Source organism: Diadema setosum, chromosome 18, assembly GCF_964275005.1.
Source record: "Diadema setosum chromosome 18, eeDiaSeto1, whole genome shotgun sequence".
NCBI lineage: Eukaryota > Metazoa > Echinodermata > Echinoidea > Diadematoida > Diadematidae > Diadema > Diadema setosum.
Window position 1 is genome coordinate 22,018,308 of NC_092702.1, and position 19,773 is coordinate 22,038,080.

Here is a 19,773-nt window from a genome sequence, read left to right on the forward strand (position 1 = left end):
GTGCGTGGGAAGTTTTTTTTTTCTTTCCTCTTCTTTCTTTGTTTTTGTTTTTTTTTTTCTTGCGAATGATGTCATTGGTTCAGCACAGGAGTTGTCAAAGGGATTCTTTACCTCCTCGGTGAAGTCCGATACTGGGTTTGTTTGCACGTGTGTGTGCACATTGCGATTTTCCTCCAATAAAAAACAGTATGGTGAGAATGACAAGTTTGCAGAGGGCTGAGAAACTTAAAAATTGATCACATTGATATGCAAATTAGACACGGGTGAAAAATGCACTGCCTCACAACCTGTATGTTGATTTCATCATCAAAATGTCATAAAAATAATTTGTTACAATCAATACTTTGGCAACTCAAACCCCTGTACTTTGACAAAGTCATCAGCTCTAAGTCACAATGACACTCTGTGGATATTGCATGCAGAGCAATTTCATGTGCTTTGAAAATATGTCCAAAATAGGCAATTCAGTCTAAAGATTTATTTCTCTGTAAAAAGTAGCCCAAGCACCTCATCTAATTTGCATATATGGCTGTCACCAATATCACTGTGTCAAGAGAAAATTTTCAACCTTCCAATTTTGTGGTCTAATTCAAACTTAATTTTAAACTGTTGTATGTTTGATGTGAAACCATCAATAAAAGTGTGTTCGAACATGGAGAAAGATTATATCTCTGAGGTGTAATATCGTGCCACGATTTAGTAGGTCCTGATGGCGTAAAATGAGATTAATAGATTGCTAGAGGTTTCATGAAATAAGACTAAAAATAAGAAAGAAATATAACTTTAAAATTCCATGTGTTTTGAAAAAAGAAGAGATAGGTAATAGAAAACAACTAGAAAAGCACTCTGATTGTGCAGACCTCCACCAAGCAGCTACTTTCCACTGATGATCTTGCACTTGAATCAGTGATTTCCATGCATATGCATGCTGAAATATTGCCCAATTTCCCAATATAGAAGCCTTTGTTACATCATAAACGCCACGCTCTAGCAGAAACTAGAGCACGCACTTTAGTGTGCGTATGAAAACCTCAAATACGCGCAGTCTGAACTCCCAAGTTTATTGACCCTACCTGCCAAAATATAAAAAAAATCCTTCATAAAATCCATAACAATTTCCAGATCACAACCAAAATTTAATCATTTGTTCACTGTGTCATTCTTAATCTTTCCTGCAAGTTTCATCTAAATCCATGCACAACTTTTTGAGTTATTGTGCACATGGACATCCCAACAAATCAACGAACCAACGGTAATGAAAACATAACCTCCTCCCTTGGCGGAGGTAAAAATGCAAATGAGGTGATGCCACAGCCTAGGAAGTTTCCTATTGATCCACACAAATGGTCACAAAATTGGAGGATGACTTCAGGCATCATAAAGGGTGTTAAGATGGAAAAAAAAAAAAGATTATACGAACACGGTATAGCTTTACTAAAACGGTACTGCTATACGATGAGTACAGTAGTTTCTGCGAAATTGTGAAATCCATTTTTGACAACCATTCATTTTATACATGAGTGAACTAAATTGTTGCATACCATTCTAGCACAGCTGCATCACCTGTAAGCCACGATGCACTGATAATTTTTCTTTTATACACTTTGGAGGATAGATTGTTGCTGCAGAATTAGATACCGTACCATTAAAGCAAAGTGCACAGAACCTGACAGTTGCATTTTGGACGAAACTTTGCTGTGTTGGGTAGTGGGCAAGCATGCCTTTAGCTCCTGTGTCCAGGTAGGGTCAAACCCCCCTGCGGGTCACCTCTGCTTAGGCCAGTAACCCCTCCTTCATCCACCCAGTAAATCCCTTAAATACACTGCCAGGCAGGAGCACCTCTGAAGGAAAAGTTAAAGGGTGTGTACAGTTCTGGTCGAGGTGTAGATTTAGCTTCTAACATTTTGCGAGATATTCAGAAACCATTCTATGAGATGTCAAAGAGCATGCAGTTTTAAGGGGTATCAAAAGTTTATTCGATGAAAATCGGTTTTGAAATGGCTGAGATATCCAAAAACAAGGTGAAACAAAGAGATCCTAATAAAGTTGTGGCATGTCGCCTTTTATCATTAGCACTTTTTTGGATATCTCAGCCATTTGAAAACCAATTTTTATCAAATAAACGTTGAATCCTTCTTAAAATTACATGCTCTTTCATATTTCATAAGAGGCTTTTCATTATCTCACTAAGGAATGTTCAAAACATGAATTCCTACCTCAACCAATACTGTACAGTCCCTTTAAAGAGTGGCAATAAGGGAAAGAAAAAGAAAATACTGGTACAATGACAGAGTGGCATACCACCCCTGGTGAGAGTTTTGAGAACATTGATGGATGCTTTTTAGTTGATGTTCCCAACAGAAGCTTATCGTCGCTGGGGTGACAAGACCTTGTATCTGCAATTTTGGTAAAAATGACTTTTTTGGATTAATGGTCAAATAATGGGTTACGCGATGTCCTGTCCAAATCCCAGCTGTCTTACTCCAAAAATGAAGCCACCACGGCATGTCAAAGGAAAGGCTATCTCATTCGCCACAGTGCTTTGGCTGCCATGTTTTTTGGCTCTCCTGAACATTCAACATTTTGTAGATATGAGGTCTTGTCGCCCCAGCGATGTTATGGAAATGTGATATCGAGGGCAACTCGTTGCAACTTGTCAAGGCACCTTATTCAAGACAGGAGGCGAGGAAAAGTGTCACGACTCACCAAGGCGCCTGCCTTGTTTTGGACAAGAAGGCTACAGAGGGCAGTTTAAAAAAAAAAAAAAATCTTTTCCTGGCATGTTTTGTTTAGAATGGCAAGTTGAGATGGTGAGTTTCTGGTACTCAACAAGATGCCATTCCATCATTAAAGAAAGAAAATAGTGAGTTTTCAGCAGGCTGCCTTCTTGTCCCGAACAAGGCGTTGTGATGAGTTCTAACAAATCAAGTGTAAGCTTGTGTATATAGCTCTCTTTCTTCTTTGAAACAAGCATACAAAAACACTGATAGAAGAAGGGGTGTGTGCAGAGCTCAACAATGTAGCCATCATAACCAAGGACATGTATAAAGAGAAAGGAATACAGAAATAGGATCTGTAAAATGACATCGCTGTCCCCCAACAATGATGTCATTTCCAAATTCTGGATTGGGACATCATCTCTCTTGTGATTTACTGACTTTCAAACAGTTATAGTTTTGTTATTGTTTATATGCAAGCTTCCTTTGAAATTGATGCTCCTGTTTCACATCCGTCCATCAAATGATTTCGCTTTGTTTTCATTTTCATACCGGAATTTCCTAGCAAAAACATATCAACTAGGCCTGATAGCATAGTAGTTTTCTACACTGCTGACATGTAACCATTAAAGAGGATGCTATAATAGTGAGTAGGATGTATATTCTGTGGTAGTATAACATTTCATAATCAATACAAGATACCGGTACTAGAAATGTCCTAGTTTTACTGGATCCTTTCAGATTTTGAGATCCCAGGTCGAACACCGTTTGTCGTTGGTGGGTCTGGAACGGCACATCAGAGAGGGTTTTTTTCATTTACAGTAGCCTGTGGACGAACTTGTAAATGTTTTTGTATTTGAAACACGTTTTACCCCAATACAGAGTCAAGATGGGTCCACTTTCTCATTCAGAATTTAGGAGGGTCAAACCGCGGAGATAACAGGTAATGTGGATCCAGAATGGACGAAAAACTGGCTTAGAACACACGTCCAGTTCAGATTCAGCTGCACTTGATTTTGAGAAAGGTGTTTTCTAATAGCAGGATTGTAGGGCCTACATGGTGCAGGTTTGCATGCAAGTAACCGGTCAAAAACAACAACAAAAATACTTGTGTTTATCATTTCAATACAGTTTCATATGAACCTTTTTGTAAGTGTGAAAGCACTTCATGAGATCCCACTGGTTTATCAGGAATGGGGTGTGGAGGAGAGAAGGGGGGGGGGGGGAGGGAGGAAAAAGCATAACTTAGAGGTGAATGCCCTCTCTGCCACCATAATTCCTTCAAATTACTTTCATGGAAGCACCATTGTCTAACTGCCCTGCTTTTTTTTTCTTCATATCTCTTCAAAGGTGTGTTAGGAAGGTTTGATAACCTTGGAATGAATTGCATAATACTGTCATGTAAACAAATAAAGAAATATTCCATAGAAGTGTAGCCCATGATGTCTAGTCTACTTACACAGACACTTTAATACCAAATGATTTCAGGTTCCACAACAAGGTATTCCCCAAAGGGGTGTGAAGCACTTCTGGCTTCATCAACACCAAACATGCAGGAGTGTAACTATGTTGCAAGAATGCAACGAATGTCTATAACCAGTTAATGTTTGTAGATTGCCAGTATATGCTTTGGTCCACATTTCGACATATGCAAACAGTTGTTGCTTTTGTTTCATTTCATGTTGTCCGTCCGTGGCCATTCAATTGCTGCTTGCACTCAAATTCAGTTACAACCATTAAAAGAATTTTTATTTTCTTTCTTGGTATCGCAATTTCTTTTTTTTGTGTGTATATGCACGCGGGCCCAAGTGCAGTACCAAAAGTAGGGCTGGCCCCAGGTCCATCTTTTGTTGATGTAAATGCAAGTGGACCCAATGGCACAGACAAACCCACTCACCTGTACTGTAGTGATTGCTGAAAAAAGGAAAAACTTGTTTACATGTGTGTAGCCCCCACTATGGCCGGGCATGGACCCTAGGGTTCATGGACCGGGTTTTACGGGACTAGGCCTGCAAAACACAGTTATGTCCGACTCACTTTGAGACTAACACCATTCCAAAACAACATTTCAAGGCGCACAAAAAGGTACATTTATGATTGGCGAGCCTCTTGTTCATCTTTACTGGGGAAGCATAAATGCAAATCATGTTTACAACCGGCGGTTCTCTCTGGACTTTAATCACACTGGCTGAGGAAGCATAAATGCAAAATCATGTACGCTAAACAGCTCGCTACCAAAGGAGTTCATGGCTTTTTCAATAATGTGTAGCGCATGCTTGCAAAATGGGCTCTTTCTCAAGCTTGAAAGAATTGAGCATAAACAGTAACCCTATATAGCGGTGTTAAGGATCAGCATTTCAAAACGCTGACTTATCTTCACAAATTAATCCTTAAAGCAAAAATGCAACCAAAGTGTGCAGATGGTTTAGTGGCTGTGAACTGCATGCAGAGATGTTGATCATGACGAAAGTTAATGCCCACGAGTGCCCATAAGACTGATAAAACGAGAGGAAATACTAATGTTACAGCAGGGCTAGCCTTTTGCCAAGGCCCTCTTGCTGTATGGTACGTATAAAGTAAATGAATAGGGGTGAAGAAAACGAGCCCAGCCGAGCATGACAGTGAGAGGACCTTTTGAGATCTGATTCGTAAAAATCAACCAATCTGCATGTCTGTCCTTTCAGGCCGATTTGTACGAGGTGAATGCAAATGCCACTGACCTTCACTGGAGGTCAATGGTACATGTACACAGGTTGTGGACAATGCCAAGACGGAGTATGTGTGCAGCACGCAATTCCATTGGTCGACCGGAATCCCGTAATATGATTATTCAGTAGGGTTCCTGTGGTCATGAATGATAATACATGTATGTGAAGCAGATCTCCAAAAGGCCCTGGCACTGTCGCGCTCGGCTGGGCTCCCTTCGCTCGCCCATTATAGCCGTCATACAGTGAAAGGGCCTTGTCAACAGACTACAGCAGGGCCTGAACACCAAGACTACCCCCTGGTTGTGGTCACCAGAATGACACCAGAATCCGAATGTTGACCTCCTGACCAAAACAAACCCAGGGAAAAGGGAACATATCAGAAGCTCTGAACAAAGCACAAACAAGGAACAGGTCTGACGTAAATGGCACACTTTCTTTTGGTCAGGCCAGTATAGCCCCTTGCTATTCTGTAATATCATAATGATTGATAGCTATTATTAAGTACTTCAGCACAGTTCTGAAAAGAAATAGATTAAGTTGGAAGATAGCCAAGACATTTCTCAAATTCTCTTTAAAATCATTTGCAACTTCTACCCTCAACTTGGTCTTATGTCCTTCATGGCTTTTCATGCCTGGGAGAAAAGGCGAGATTGGATCATTTATCATACCACTATAAACTAGAAGGACACTGATTAAATGTCGATGGTAAGTCCAGGGAAACTACTGTCCTGACTGGTTCGCAGCAACCAATGATAAACCACATCTGCAAAATACAGTTTGTAGAGTTCATGAATTTGAAACTCCTTATGTAAGCATTAGGGCACATATGTAGTCAAAACACATAACAACAAATATTGATAAACATACATGAATATATATGTTTGAGTGTCTGTAACACAATGTAATCCATTAACACCAACATTATTCAAAGGCGTCTACATGTACTTCTTTTTCTACTGTATGTCACCTTAACTGACTTGTAAATTACTGAAAAACCTTTCATTGTGCCCTTGTCCTTACACAGGAACAAAAAAGTACAGCAGTACTGATCTCTGCGCTTGCTTGCATGTTTGCTGTGGCACATACTGGCCAGAGGCTTGAACCCTGAAGCTGATCACTTTGCAGCGCTCACCCTGCGACCACGTGTCCATGACCGAGCACTTGTACGGGAAATCATGTTAAACATGAGGTACAAATACAACTTTAACACCTTTCTGGTTCTCTTTCTCTTTACTGACCAGGACTCTTCTCTGGCAGTCAGCAGACACATGCTGACATGCTGACCAGCAGATGTGAGGACGGAAAGGAGTATAAATATAAAGAAGACGGAGAAGAAACTCAGGGAGAGGACCACCATGGAGTACCCCTGTAGTCTCCAGTCACAGAGAGTCGATGACCTACTTCAGAAAAGACACAGCAGGGCAGGACGGGGTGGGGCTAAGCAGAGGAGACCCCGAGATAAACGAGAGATTTCGGAGATTGAGCTTTAATGCGTCAAGAAATGGCCTAATGAGGGGACGGGGAACTTGCGGTTGCACAACTCCCAGGGTCTTGGTTAGCTTAGCGGAGGAGGCCAAAGAAAACAAGACCATCCCCCTCTGCGAAAACAGTTATCGCGATTTCTGCTTTCTGACGAGGGGGAGAGAGGTGAAAGTGGGGTGTTCACCCTGCTTGGGATTAGGGACAGATTCCATTTTTTTCCTTTCTTCCTTTTCACCAGTGGAAGGGGGGGGGGGGAGGGGGGTTAGTAAAGCCCTTTTTACACTTGTGTTTCTTAACCCCTTACTTTCTCTGACCCAGGACTATCGTTAGTCCCGTACCAATTTTTTCAGCTTTTTACACTCGCCAATTAGTCCCGTACTAAGCTCTTGTCTGGGCTAAGGAGAAAATTGACCTTTTTACACTCGTATTTCCTAGTCCGGTATTTTCCAAACCACATGAATATTTATGATTACGCTGTGCACTGTACACGTACACGCACGCACCGGCAGCACTTGATTTCCTCGTTTCTGATTGGTCAGTGGGGGTCGGACTTCGTCTCCATCGCTTAGCCCCGGATTATTTTTTCGATCTGTTTACACTCGCTTGCTTGGCACCGCAATTGCGGTGCTAACCCTGCTATTTTGCAGGGCCAGATAGTACGGGACTATCGGTGGGGCTAGCCCACTTTGGCAAAAACAAGTGTAAACAGAAAGTGGGCTAAGGAAAGTCCGGTACCAACGGTGGGGCTGAGGCCCCCCCTTAGCCCCACCGTTGGTACGGGACTAAGCAAAAATCTGCAAGTGTAAAATGCCCTTATGACTGAATGTGGGTTCAAGGTTATCTCTTTCGAGCCTGGTCTCAAATCTGGTCCTCCAACATTGTGTGGAAAGAAAATGGTTTGAGTTTCAGTCACCTCTCTGTAATTCAAAGTAATGTAGGTTGAACTTCACTTGTAATCCAATTAGAATCTGCTACCACATTCCAACATACACCTGTTGACTCGCAACACATACGTTCATTAATTCACAGCTTCCTAAAATTAATACTCAATCACACGACTGGGTAGAGAAGATCACTATGATCATTAAAATGCCTTGCTCTGGAACACACTTCTTATGTGAGAGCAGTGGCGGGATTTGAATGCTGGACCTTGTAATGTAGTGAGCATCAGTGACACCATGGTGCCTCCTCATACATAATCATACATAGGCCCCATAATGTACAGCATAATATATTGGGAGAGAGCGGAGGAAGAGAATGTGATGAGGAGGAGAGAGTCTGGTGCCTGGTACTGAGGTGTGCTTAGGAGTCTTTTGTCTTCCATCCGGCTGTCCCGCCTGGCAGGGGTGGATCGGGGCCAGATGGGGTAGGGCAGTGAACCTCTAACACCAAACACAACTCTTTTTACAGGGGCAGAGTTTGTTTTGTTTTGACCCTCCACCATCAGTTCACAGGACTAATCATCCCTAGGGTGATAAAACCTCGTATCACAAATTTTGGGTGAAAATCACTTTCTTTAATAAAAATTAATTGTCGGATAGTCAGAGTGACGTCCTGTCCAAATCCTAGCTGTCCTTACCCTCCAAAATGAAGCCACCATTACATGTCAAAGGAGAGGTGTTCCCATTTCTATTAGTGCTTTGGCTGCCATGTTGTTGTTGTTTTTTTCCTAAACATTTGACATTTTTGAGAGACAGAGATGTCTGCCCAACAGCATAACCTTGTTTTCTTTTTCTCTTTTTTTTTTTGTGTGTTCGTGTGTCATGGTTTGATTAAGACAGAATGTGATCCTGCAGTGGATTCCAAATCTTTAAATCACTGAAACCCAGAGATCTATCCAGAGGATAAAACAAGATATTCATCATTCCTAAGTTCAAGAAACTGAGAAGTATAATACTTCTTCCTTTGTGCAAATATGTAAAACTAACAGAAAAGTCTCTGTCGGGACAAATACAAGTTGAATGTCCCGGATGAACATAGTTTTGAGATGGCCTTGGAGAGATACAACAAAATCGAACACATCAAGAATCATTACGAGTATGTGTACCAGGACATGATCCAGCAACTTTAAAAGCTGAAGCAAGGTTCTGTAACTTAACACATGGGCAGAGCATGCCTGGACTAGGTATCTGGCAAAGATATCATATAGGTACTATAACAGCAATAATGCAACATACTGACAGATATATCAAGGCAGGTCTGTTGGTAAATCAATAACCCTTTTAATCACAAATAGATCAATATCACAATGTCACATCTCAACTGTCAAAATCTGTCATATTCAAAGTGGTGTATCTCAGCTAAATAAGTGAAATTAACCATCTCTTTTTTCCATTTTCAGCACATTCATTTGTCCATAAATATGTTGTTTTATTCATGTATATAACTTTGATCATGTATGCTTAATTCCACGATTACCTACAGTGCATTTTAAGCTCACATTGCTTTGACAACCAAATCATCACATTCCTGACATGATTTTAAAGGCAGTGACTGTTACACTCCCTAGGAATGTTGGCAAAAACTATGAGAATGTAAAATACAATGTACAAAATCTTTGGTCTTAAAATTATGCAGGGTCTATTTTATCATTTCTCTATTCTCATTGAGGAAGCAGTTTCTTGATGAGAATAAAGTATCAAAATTATTCTTTTCTACGAACACATATTCCATGACAGATGAATGAAGAATAATCTGTATGATAGTATGAGAAAAACATCATATTTTTAATTTTGTTGTTAAAAAGAATATGAAGATTATTGCAAACAGAATAGCCATCATGGTTACATGCCCCCAACAACTTCCATAGAAACAGTGCAAAAGGATGATTTATTGGATAAATTACCAAGGATGATTAGATAAATTACTGAGAATGATGGTGATCATATCATTTTTTCTTTTCAGAGGTCCAATTTTACTGTGGTTTCATCTGATTGACACTGGCAATAATTTGACAGATTTTATTCCTCACATAAGTGTACATGAATACAACATCAAGTTTTGTGCTTCTTTTTCAACCCATCCAAATAAGGCAAACAGGGCAAAGCATGACTGAGTAACGTCCAGTTGGTGGGCAACACGATCAGACACAAACACACACATGCATACACACAAACATATCATTCAGCATTGCTGACGACTATAAAAATGTGTTAAATTAATAGACATTCTTATGCCTTAAAGGACAAGTTCACCTTCATTAACATAAGGATTAAGAGAATGCACCAATATTAATAGAACACATCAGTGAAAGTTTGAGGAAAACTGGACAATCGATGCAAAAGTTATGAATTTTTAAAACTTTTGTGTTGGAACCGCTGGATGAGGAGACTACTAAAGCTTGTGATGTCATATGAGTACAACAGTATAAAGAAAATGTAAAGAAAATTCAACATATTTTCACTTTTTTCGCATAATAAAAGAGCTCTTGACTTGCCTCTTTGTAAAGGCAATGGGAATAATATTACCCATAACATATGTCAGTAATGAGTCAAGGGAATGCGTACTTTTTTCAAAAGATGAAATTTTGTGAAATTCTCTATATTTTTCTTATATTGTTGTACGCATGTGACATCATACACTGCAGTAGTCTTCTCATCCAGCGGTGACTGCACAAAAACTTCAAAAATTCATAACTTTTGAACGGATTGTCCGATTTTCCTCAAACTTTCAATGATGTGTTCTACTAATATTGCTACATTCTCTCAATCCTTATGTTAATGAAGGTGAACTTGTCCTTTAATGTAGGAGGCCTCCACTTCAGAATATGGGTAGTTCAAAGAAAAGTATCCTTTCCAGTGTAGTTTAACAAACATAATTTCACATCAGAGATAAAGGAGTTATACACATACACACATACATACCCACACACTGTGACTAGAACAATCTGTAACATTATCCTGTATATCTTTTTGAGCCCTAAAGCTAAACGAAGGCAGAATGTTTATTGTCAGCTATTGCACTGAGATATCCTTTCCATATTTGGTGTTAGAGATGCTCTGGTAAGGCATCATTACGGTCCACACTTGGAAAACATAAATCCAATCGACTTGATGAATCATATTCACAATTCCTTAATGGCACATTGTGATTTATTAATGCTAAAAATACAATTTTCAATGAGACATACAGACTGCTACATTAAACCTTTAATCCAATTCAATATTCTTTGGTAGACTCAAATATTAGCAGACACCAATTAAGGGCATTACATGAGAAATGATAACATCTCCCTAAGCTGTCATGTGATATATATGAAAAGAGAACGAGACAGAGACAGAGAAAGAGAAAGAGAAAAAAAAAACTTATCCAAAATCTTCTTGGTCCCAAAATGCAGTACACTTGGTTCATTAGTCAATCGTGTTTGCCCACGCTCTGTTCCTGGTTGTTCCACGAGGTCCTGCCTCATCCCGCGAGGGGGGAGACTGGAATAGCCAGCCATCCTTCACGAGGAGGTGTTTCCCTTCGTCAGGATAATGTTGCCATAAATTGCCTCTTCCCTGCAAAGGGGAGAGCAGAGGAGAAAAGAAAAGAAAAAAAAAAGGACAAATTTTAAGAAGACACTTTTACCTGGTATCTTGAATGGGAATAATACATGAGCAAGAAAAAGGCAACAACTATTAAAACATCAATGCAGAGCTTGAAAATGGATTCCTTCGATCTTCTATGCAGGTGACTTCAAAACATTTGCTAAGATCGTAATTTCTGTATACACACAGCTATGGATGAGCCATTTGTTTATCACCTTAACCCATTGCGGACGAGTCCCGAGTATAATCGGGCAAGTATCTATGGGAAATGTGTGTTGTAGCAAAATTAGCCAGTCTTCAGCGGGTTAAAGAGACTGAGAGTAGACCCCCCTGCATGAGTGCTTTCAGGAAACATCCTCTTTTTCAAAGCCATGTAACTTTTTATAGAATTGTTAATGGTATATGCAATAAAAATGAGAAAAATTGTAGAGAAAATTCCAAGCTTTGCTGTAATGTAAATTTTATGACAAAGCTATGATGATATATCATTCAAATGGCCAGTAGCCATCTTGTTGTCCAGGTCCCGACTTTCCAAGACACAACCATGACAAAAAAAGTTCACTTTACTCAAAACACCCTTAATACGGAACACCACTTTCCAATCACCACACAACGCAACCTATCTGTGCAAGGAATAGAATTGCGAGTGAAGCTTTCGTCATGTTGTGATTTTTTGACTGGTAGGGGTGGTTTTGCGAATTTGAGCAAAATATCTAAACTTGGCAAGCCGTTGACTGCGTCAGGCACGCGAACACGGCACATAATGAGTTCTAGACTTTTATGACTAGGCCTTTGGTATAACCTGGTGACATATAAGGGAGTCTGGCAGTGTGTTGAAGGAGCGTTCACACGTAGCAAGAATTGAGAAACTTCTCATCCCTCACTGCTTTTGAGAGAAGTTTACACTTTCACTCAATTTTGTGTGAGGTGAACAAATACAGACAAACCTGTCTATAGTGACCACCTGCTGTATACTACCAACGAAACACAATTCCCCTAATGAGAAAAACCATATTAATGACTCTGTCTATAGCGGCCACCTGTATACAATGGCCACTTTTTTCATCTCCCTTGGGGTGACCACTATAGACAGGTTTGGCTGTATCCATATAAGTAGTGACTTCCAATGATATTGCCTCCCGGAACAGAATTGCAGCATATGCTAGGCATATAGTGAAAAGCAGATGGCTATTTGGGACTTTCTAGTACTTGCATAGGTAGTTCCTTATCTTGTTCTAGTACTTGCATAGGTAGTTCCTTATCTTGTCTAACTCTAACTACTGGCATACATTAAGCCCCACCAGACCTGCAGAGGGAGATAACAACAAAGAACCTTATTAATAAAGCTAATCCTAACATATAGTTGGGTGCAGTGACATTCATACACCTTCATAATTAAGTAAATGACTGCGAGTCAATGCTGAAAAGTTCATGTAGCTATTAAAGTGGGTTGCAGCTGTAACCCCGGCACCAATCCCAAACAAATTCAGAATGACACGTTAAAGTGCCTGAATGAACGTAAGGAATGAATGCAAAGATTGTTGTAGCACTTCTCTCCAGCTGGTCCATTCATGCACCCTTCAATTGCGACTTTTGTCGGCCTGCACCAGCGTCCCACAGTGTCACAGTGATATGGGACACGAAATCAAAACATATCCTTCTATAAAGTGAAATATTATATCCGATATCTCTTACTACTGCGCCGATCTAATCAACTTTCATTGAAAGGGTGCGAGTCAAAGAGAGAGAGGGAGATAGAGAGTCTGTTCGATATCGCTTGGCGACGGCCAGACAAATGAAACCAGTGTTTGGGGTGAGAGGGGTTGGCTAGCCCTCTTGCTGATTCCCAGAGATTATAGAAACAAGGTGCCATTATATTCGCAAGAAATGACACTTTTCTTCAGATGTCAAGCACTTGCATTCATCTCTCTAAAAGTACTTTCTCGCAATCTCCCTCCCCCCTCCCCCTCTCTCTCCTTCTCCCATCACTGCTGCTGTCAAGATGGTTTAGATTTTGGAGGCGGCACAGCCGCACACAAGCCGGAGCTATCCACGACGACGACCGCTGGGCCCAAAACTTCGCCCTTCTCCCACTCTGGATCGGAACCCCTCCTGTGCCCATAACCAGGAGAGGCAGGCATTGTACCAGGCATGAAAGGGGAGTGGAAGTCTTTCCCCAGGTCAGCGACTTGTTAGCCTACACCCATACTCCCTCCTCTTCTTCCGATCTTGCAGGCACTTGTTACAAACGACAAGTGCACCAAGCATGAACTACTCTCAAAAACTGCACAAATCATCTAGACTGAAATTCATTTTTTAGGTTGTTTTTTTTCCCTAAAAACATATTCAAAACCAGTGGAAAAGTTGTGAGACAAAGACATCATTACTGCACTAAATTTACATCTACGACATCTCCATTCTTCAATCAATGAGAATCATAACAAGAGACCCGCGGGTCTAGCGCTCACCTGAGTATCGCAAGTTCACCTTTCACGCAGTCACTAATCTAAATTATTCACAGCTCTACTAAAATTTGACCAGGCTTCTCAAGTAGAAGATGAAAATGTACAATAAGGGCCGAAATTTTTAAAGATTCCTTCATTTGGGGGGATTGGGGGCCCCCTGGGGCCCTCTGGGTGGGGCATGGTGCCCATTTTGATAAATTGAGATCCTGACCCCCTAGGGATGCTACCTGCCAAGTTTGACGAAAATCCATCATGAGGTTTTCAGGAAGAAGATGAAAATGTACAATTCAGGCCCCCATTTGGACCTTCCCAACCCCCCCCCCCCCTGCCCCCAAGAGGGGCACCCCTGGATTTGCTATGAACAAACTTGAAACTACAGTCATTAATGTACTCACTCATAGTATTATCTTAGCTCTATAACTTCTGATTCTAGAGAAGATTTTTAAAGATTCCTTCATTTTGGGGGGTTTGGCCCCGCTGGGGCCCCTGGGTGGGGCATGGTGCCCATTTTAACAAATTGAGATCCTAACACCCTAGGGATACTACCTGCCAAGTTTGGTGAAAATTGGTCATGGGGTTCTCAAGAAGAAGATGAAAATGTATGATTTAGGCCCCATTAGGACCCCTCCCCACCCCCCTCCCCTGGGTCCCAAGGGGGGTACCCCTGATTCTGCCATGAACAAACTTGAAACTACAGTCATCAATGTACTAACTCATAGTATTAACTTAGCTCTATCACTTCTGGTTCTAGAGAAGAAGATTTTTACAGATTCCTTAATTTTGGGGGGTTTGGGCCCCCCTGGGGGCCCCCTGGGTGGGGCATGGTGCCCATTTTAACAAATTGAGTTCCTAACCCCCTAGGGATGCTACCTGCCAAGTTTGATGAAAATCGGTCTTGGGGTTTTCAAGAAGAAGATAAAAATGTAAAAGTTTACGCACGACGGACGACGCACGACGGACGACGCACGACGGACGACGCACGACGGACGACGCACGACGCACGACGCACGACGGACGCCGGACGAAGGGCGATCGCAATAGCTCACTTGAGCCTTTGGCTCAGGTGAGCTAAAAACTCCATAACTTCCTTATTTTTGGTGGGATTTGGAGTTTTCATTTTTCTTACATCGATGTTGACTGAGACAACTTGCCATGAAAATGTTCTCCTGCAGAAAGCATAACATTGTTGACGACTGACTGCCATATGCATGTTTGGATTCTTCCCTTGTAGCCACAAATGATACCATGCTACTAACTAGGATGCTAAACTACTGGTAATTGTTTTTTTTAAGTGTATGAAATGAAATGAAATGAAATGAAATGACATGAAATGAAATGAAATGAAATGAAATGACATGAAATGAATGAAATGAATGAAATGAATGAAATGAAATTTGAATGAAATGAAATTTATTTACCAAACAAACATCGTTAACATAGTCACAACAGTCAAAAGTTGAAATACAGTTTGGCAAAACAGAACTGGTAATGGTGTGCAGGCTTGTCGAGGCCAGTCCTTTCAATGATATACGTAGATTATATTTACAAAATTCACAGAAGCAATATTACATGTACATATTTACAGGTTTTCTTAGGGGATCATTTATACAAAATTTTCTAAGAGATAATTTCGTAATGATTTTCGAAAAGCGTAACGGGTGTTTATCTTTTTTACATCCTGTGGATATCCTCTCCAAATTATTCTGCCCGCATATGAACTGGTGAATTGTATATGTCATAATCATAGTCCATGCCAATGGCACATGTGCATTCTTTTGGCAAAACTCATGTTTTGGGAATTTTTTGTTCAAGTGTCATAACATTGTGATATCTCATTGTATCACACCATGCATTTCATATAACAAGCATTTCTGCAACAAAAACAACAACAACAAAACTAAAAGGGGGGGGGGGGGGGGGCTTCGAGTGAATGACAGTTTGCAGGAGTATTGCATTCCCCTGCAGGGGGCTTGCGTTTTATTGCAAAATGGGCTGGGTAGGTGAATTACTCATATGCTTTGCTCATTTCTGGAATTCGGATAAACAAGATAGACACAATGAATGTGCATGGAATGTGAACGGTGACAGCAAACGGAATGTGCACAGTATGAGAGTATATGTCTGGTCAACATCATCCATTCTCTGGCACGTCTTGAGAACAACCTGAATGAGAACTGAGCAATCTGAAGCAGATCATAGGATTGGAAACAACTCCTTCTCAGCCCCTCTCGTTCGTTCTCCAGCTCTCTGACTGGCTCTCCATCCCTGAGGGTATGTTGTGATAGGCCACTTATCCCTGTCATTGCAAACAATAACTACAGAGGTCGCGCAGGGTTGCATGGTCAAAGGTCAACTACACATCAAGTGCTTCCCCTTCGGCTATTGACACAGATATTACATCAATCAGTGTTGCACTCTTCATACAGGCCTGGCTCCTGTTCACATGCTAAAAATTAGCTACAGCAACATCAGCTTTGACATGCATGCTTCAACATTAGTACAATAGACACCAGATATAGACTGAGTTGTTGCATTTATCAACTCTGCCGTGAGTCGTTTGGGAGGCCTTGTCACTGCGAAGCTCCATTGCGCACTTTTACCCTTACCCGAGAAGCTGAGATCTGTAGTTGGCAGTGGTTGGCTCGGGCAGGTATGAACTATAAACGCCTTTAAAACAGACTTTGCGTTAATCAAATCAAATCTACAGGAACACATTTCTGCCTCAAATGTCTTTGTGATTGCACTGTTTTTTGGTGTCTTTGGGAATGCATTTCTAACCTCCATAATCAAAACAGCCTTGCATTTATCAACTGCCCAAAACAGCCTGAAAGTTGTCTGGAAACCTTAATTCTGATAAAAGCAACCAAAATGGGAGGAGTGGAGGGTGTACATATGTGTTCACATCTGAAGTGAGTTTATGGCAGGTTGGATGACAGATAATCTGCAAATAAAGGCTCGGTCACAAATAACTGCAACGAACGCCGTACAAACAATTTTTAGACAATTTTGTAAGATCTTCTTAAAGGTCCAGTTTACTTTTGGGAGCAGTGATTTCAAAAATTTTCAAGATATCATATTTGATGCATATGTGTAGGTCTGTTGTATCATAAAACTTCCTACCATATGAAATATTTGCAATAAAACCTAAAATATAAGGAGATATCGGGGTTTTTCTCAATAAACCGTAACTGTATACGGTTTAGTCTGGAAAATTTTTTATTATAACTATTGTTCACATTTTGTGTATTTAACAACACTTAACATCGATTATACGGATTCAAATTTTGACAGTGGTTGTTTCTATCCCTAACTCACATTTTAGAACTATTTTATAGCACTAATGCTTTCATCTGCAAATGGTAAATTATGCCTTTAAGAATGCTGTACAAAAGCAGCGTTCGTAGACCATTCGTAGACTGTTCATAAATTTGTAGCATGGTCGATGGTCTTGTCCAAGATTTTTTTAAATTTCGTACGAAACCCCCACTTCGAAAGGCATTTTACGAACATCGTGAGAACTATGCAAGATTTTGTAGGGTCGAGAGACACTTCTAGAAGCCTTAAATTCTTATGATGATTGTAAGAATGCCTTAAGTCGTTCATAGAGGGCTCTTACGTCTTTCGTAAGAATGCCTTACGAACGGAGATTCGTACAGCGTTCTTACGAACAACTGTTCGAGTTTGTAAGGAGTTCGTAAAGGACTCGTGAGGCGTAGGTACACAATTGGTTCTTGCGAATTAAACAGCGTTCGTACGAAATTTGTAAGAAGGCTGCAAGAATCTGTGCCCCATCTACGAATCTCTACGAACTCCAGAATTCATACGAACAGTGACATTCGTACGAACGCATCATCCGTATGAACCTTTGTGACCGTAGCTTAAGACACAGTGTAGAATTTGAAAACCACTGGCAACATAGCTAGTATCTTTTAGTGAACCTTCATTTAAGGTGATTTAAATCGACATACGTGTTGTTTAAAAATCAACATCACAGCAAAATCAAACAAATTAAAAGCAAGAGTTTTACAGGAACTGGGCATGACGACACAATAGAAGATCTAGAGCTCTAGAATTATCAGGGAGCACACAAGACCCTGCTCCCTGTTAGGCAGCCAGGTCGGGGTACAAAAAAGGGTTGTTTCATACTGCCACTTACAAAATCTCAGTACTCGTAAAACTGTGACACTGCGAAAAAGGTGACTGAGCAACTCTGCGCCAAAAACCACCTGAACAATGGTAGAAAATCTAGAAAAGTTGCAAACTGGAATATGGTTTTTTACATTTGCATGAAATTTGATGAGACAACTTGAAATGAGAATGCTCACTACAGTATGTCCCCCACCAAAAAAAAAAATTACAATTACAAAATTACAATTTTGCATTGATAACACCCAATATGATTAAACTGTCTAAATACTACTTCAGGGTCTTAAAATGTAACATCTTAGCTCTATTTTGCAGAAAACCCCATTCAATTTGGTTAAAGGGATAGTACAGTATTGGTGGAGATGAGAATTGGGCATTTAACTTTTTGCACGATACCAAGAAAACGCTTATGATATAGTACAGAACATACCATTTTAAGAGGAATTCAAAGTTTATTTGATGAAAATCGGGTTTGGAATGACTGAAACATCCAAAAACAAAGTAAAACAAAGCAATGGTTATAAAGTGTGGGTCCCACACTTTATCAGAATCGCTCTTTTTTGGATATCTCAGCCATTTCAAAACCAATTGTCATCAAATAGACGTTGAATTCTTCATAGAATTACATGCCCTTTCATATTTCATAAGAGGTTTCTCATTATCTCACCAAAAATTGTTAGAAACCTGAAATTAGGTCTCAACCAAAACTGGTCACAGAGAAATAAGGATTGTTGTATAGCATGTCACGAGTCTGATTCTTCCAAGTTTAGCACTTCGATGCTCTTGTGTGTGAATACAATAGACAGAACTTGGAGGGAGGAGATTCCTGACATCCACTACAAAATTCCTCATTTTTCTTTGACCACTTGAGCAAATTGAATGGGGTTTTCTTTAATATGTGGGCAATAAGTTCTAGTTTCATACCCTGAACTTGTATCTAAATTGATTTGCTGTTTTTAAAGATAATCACTGCGGAAGGTCCACTTGTAATTTTTTTTTCTTGGACATACGGTACATGCACAAACCAACAAATACACACATAAAGAATTGTTATGCTTTTCATGTGACTTTTGGCTTCTTCCCCATGGCCGCACTCGATGCACGGAGCTAGCACGCAGCAACAGCTAATGTTACGCTGTAGTATATAGTCGCATCTACATAAGAGACTTCCGAGCCGATTGCATGGGCACACGGAATGGCAAAAAGTTGAAATATATTTCTAAATCTGCAATGTTTTGTTGCACAATGAACAGAAAATTCAAATGCTTTGATTTTATTTAAAAAATACATATATATTTCATGAGAATGGGCCTAGAAATCCCCCCATATTCTCCTGGAGAGATTCTCCAGACCTCCTTTGCAGGGTTCTGCCACAAGAGGTCTTGCAAGAGCTGGGATCTACCTCCCCAGCGCTGCCTGGAGCGACAGGGTGTTGGATAAATGGAGCATTAATTCCTTCCTCATACCACCACACTGCGGACTTGCCAGCACCAACGTCACATGATGATAACACTCAAAAGAAAATGAAAGTTCACTCCACATTAAAGTTGGCTTTGGTACAAATGAATGGATTAAAGGGACTGCACAGTACTGGTTGAGGTGGGAATTCATGTTTTGAACATTCCTAAGTGAGATAATGAGAAACCTCTTATGGAATATGAAAGAGCATGTATTTTCAAGAAGGATTCAACGTTTATTTGATGAAAATTGGTTTTCAAATGGCTGG

General features: G+C 40.4%; 1 protein-coding gene across 4 annotated transcripts in view; it reads right to left on the minus strand.

Moving 5' to 3' along the window:
- Positions 1 to 5,538: 5,538 nt before the first annotated feature.
- LOC140242135 (fucose mutarotase-like) overlaps positions 5,539 to 19,773 on the minus strand; it is a 269,459-nt gene continuing 255,224 nt past the window's right edge. For 3 of the 4 annotated variants that reach the window (XM_072321896.1, XM_072321901.1, XM_072321900.1), the window contains one exon: positions 5,539 to 5,767. In XM_072321896.1, coding sequence (XP_072177997.1) covers positions 5,566 to 5,767 — 202 coding nt within the window. In that variant the 3' untranslated portion in view covers positions 5,539 to 5,565. Of the gene's footprint in view, positions 5,768 to 10,553; positions 11,407 to 19,773 lie in introns of those variants that run through there. The other variant, XM_072321898.1, reaches the window with a different exon arrangement.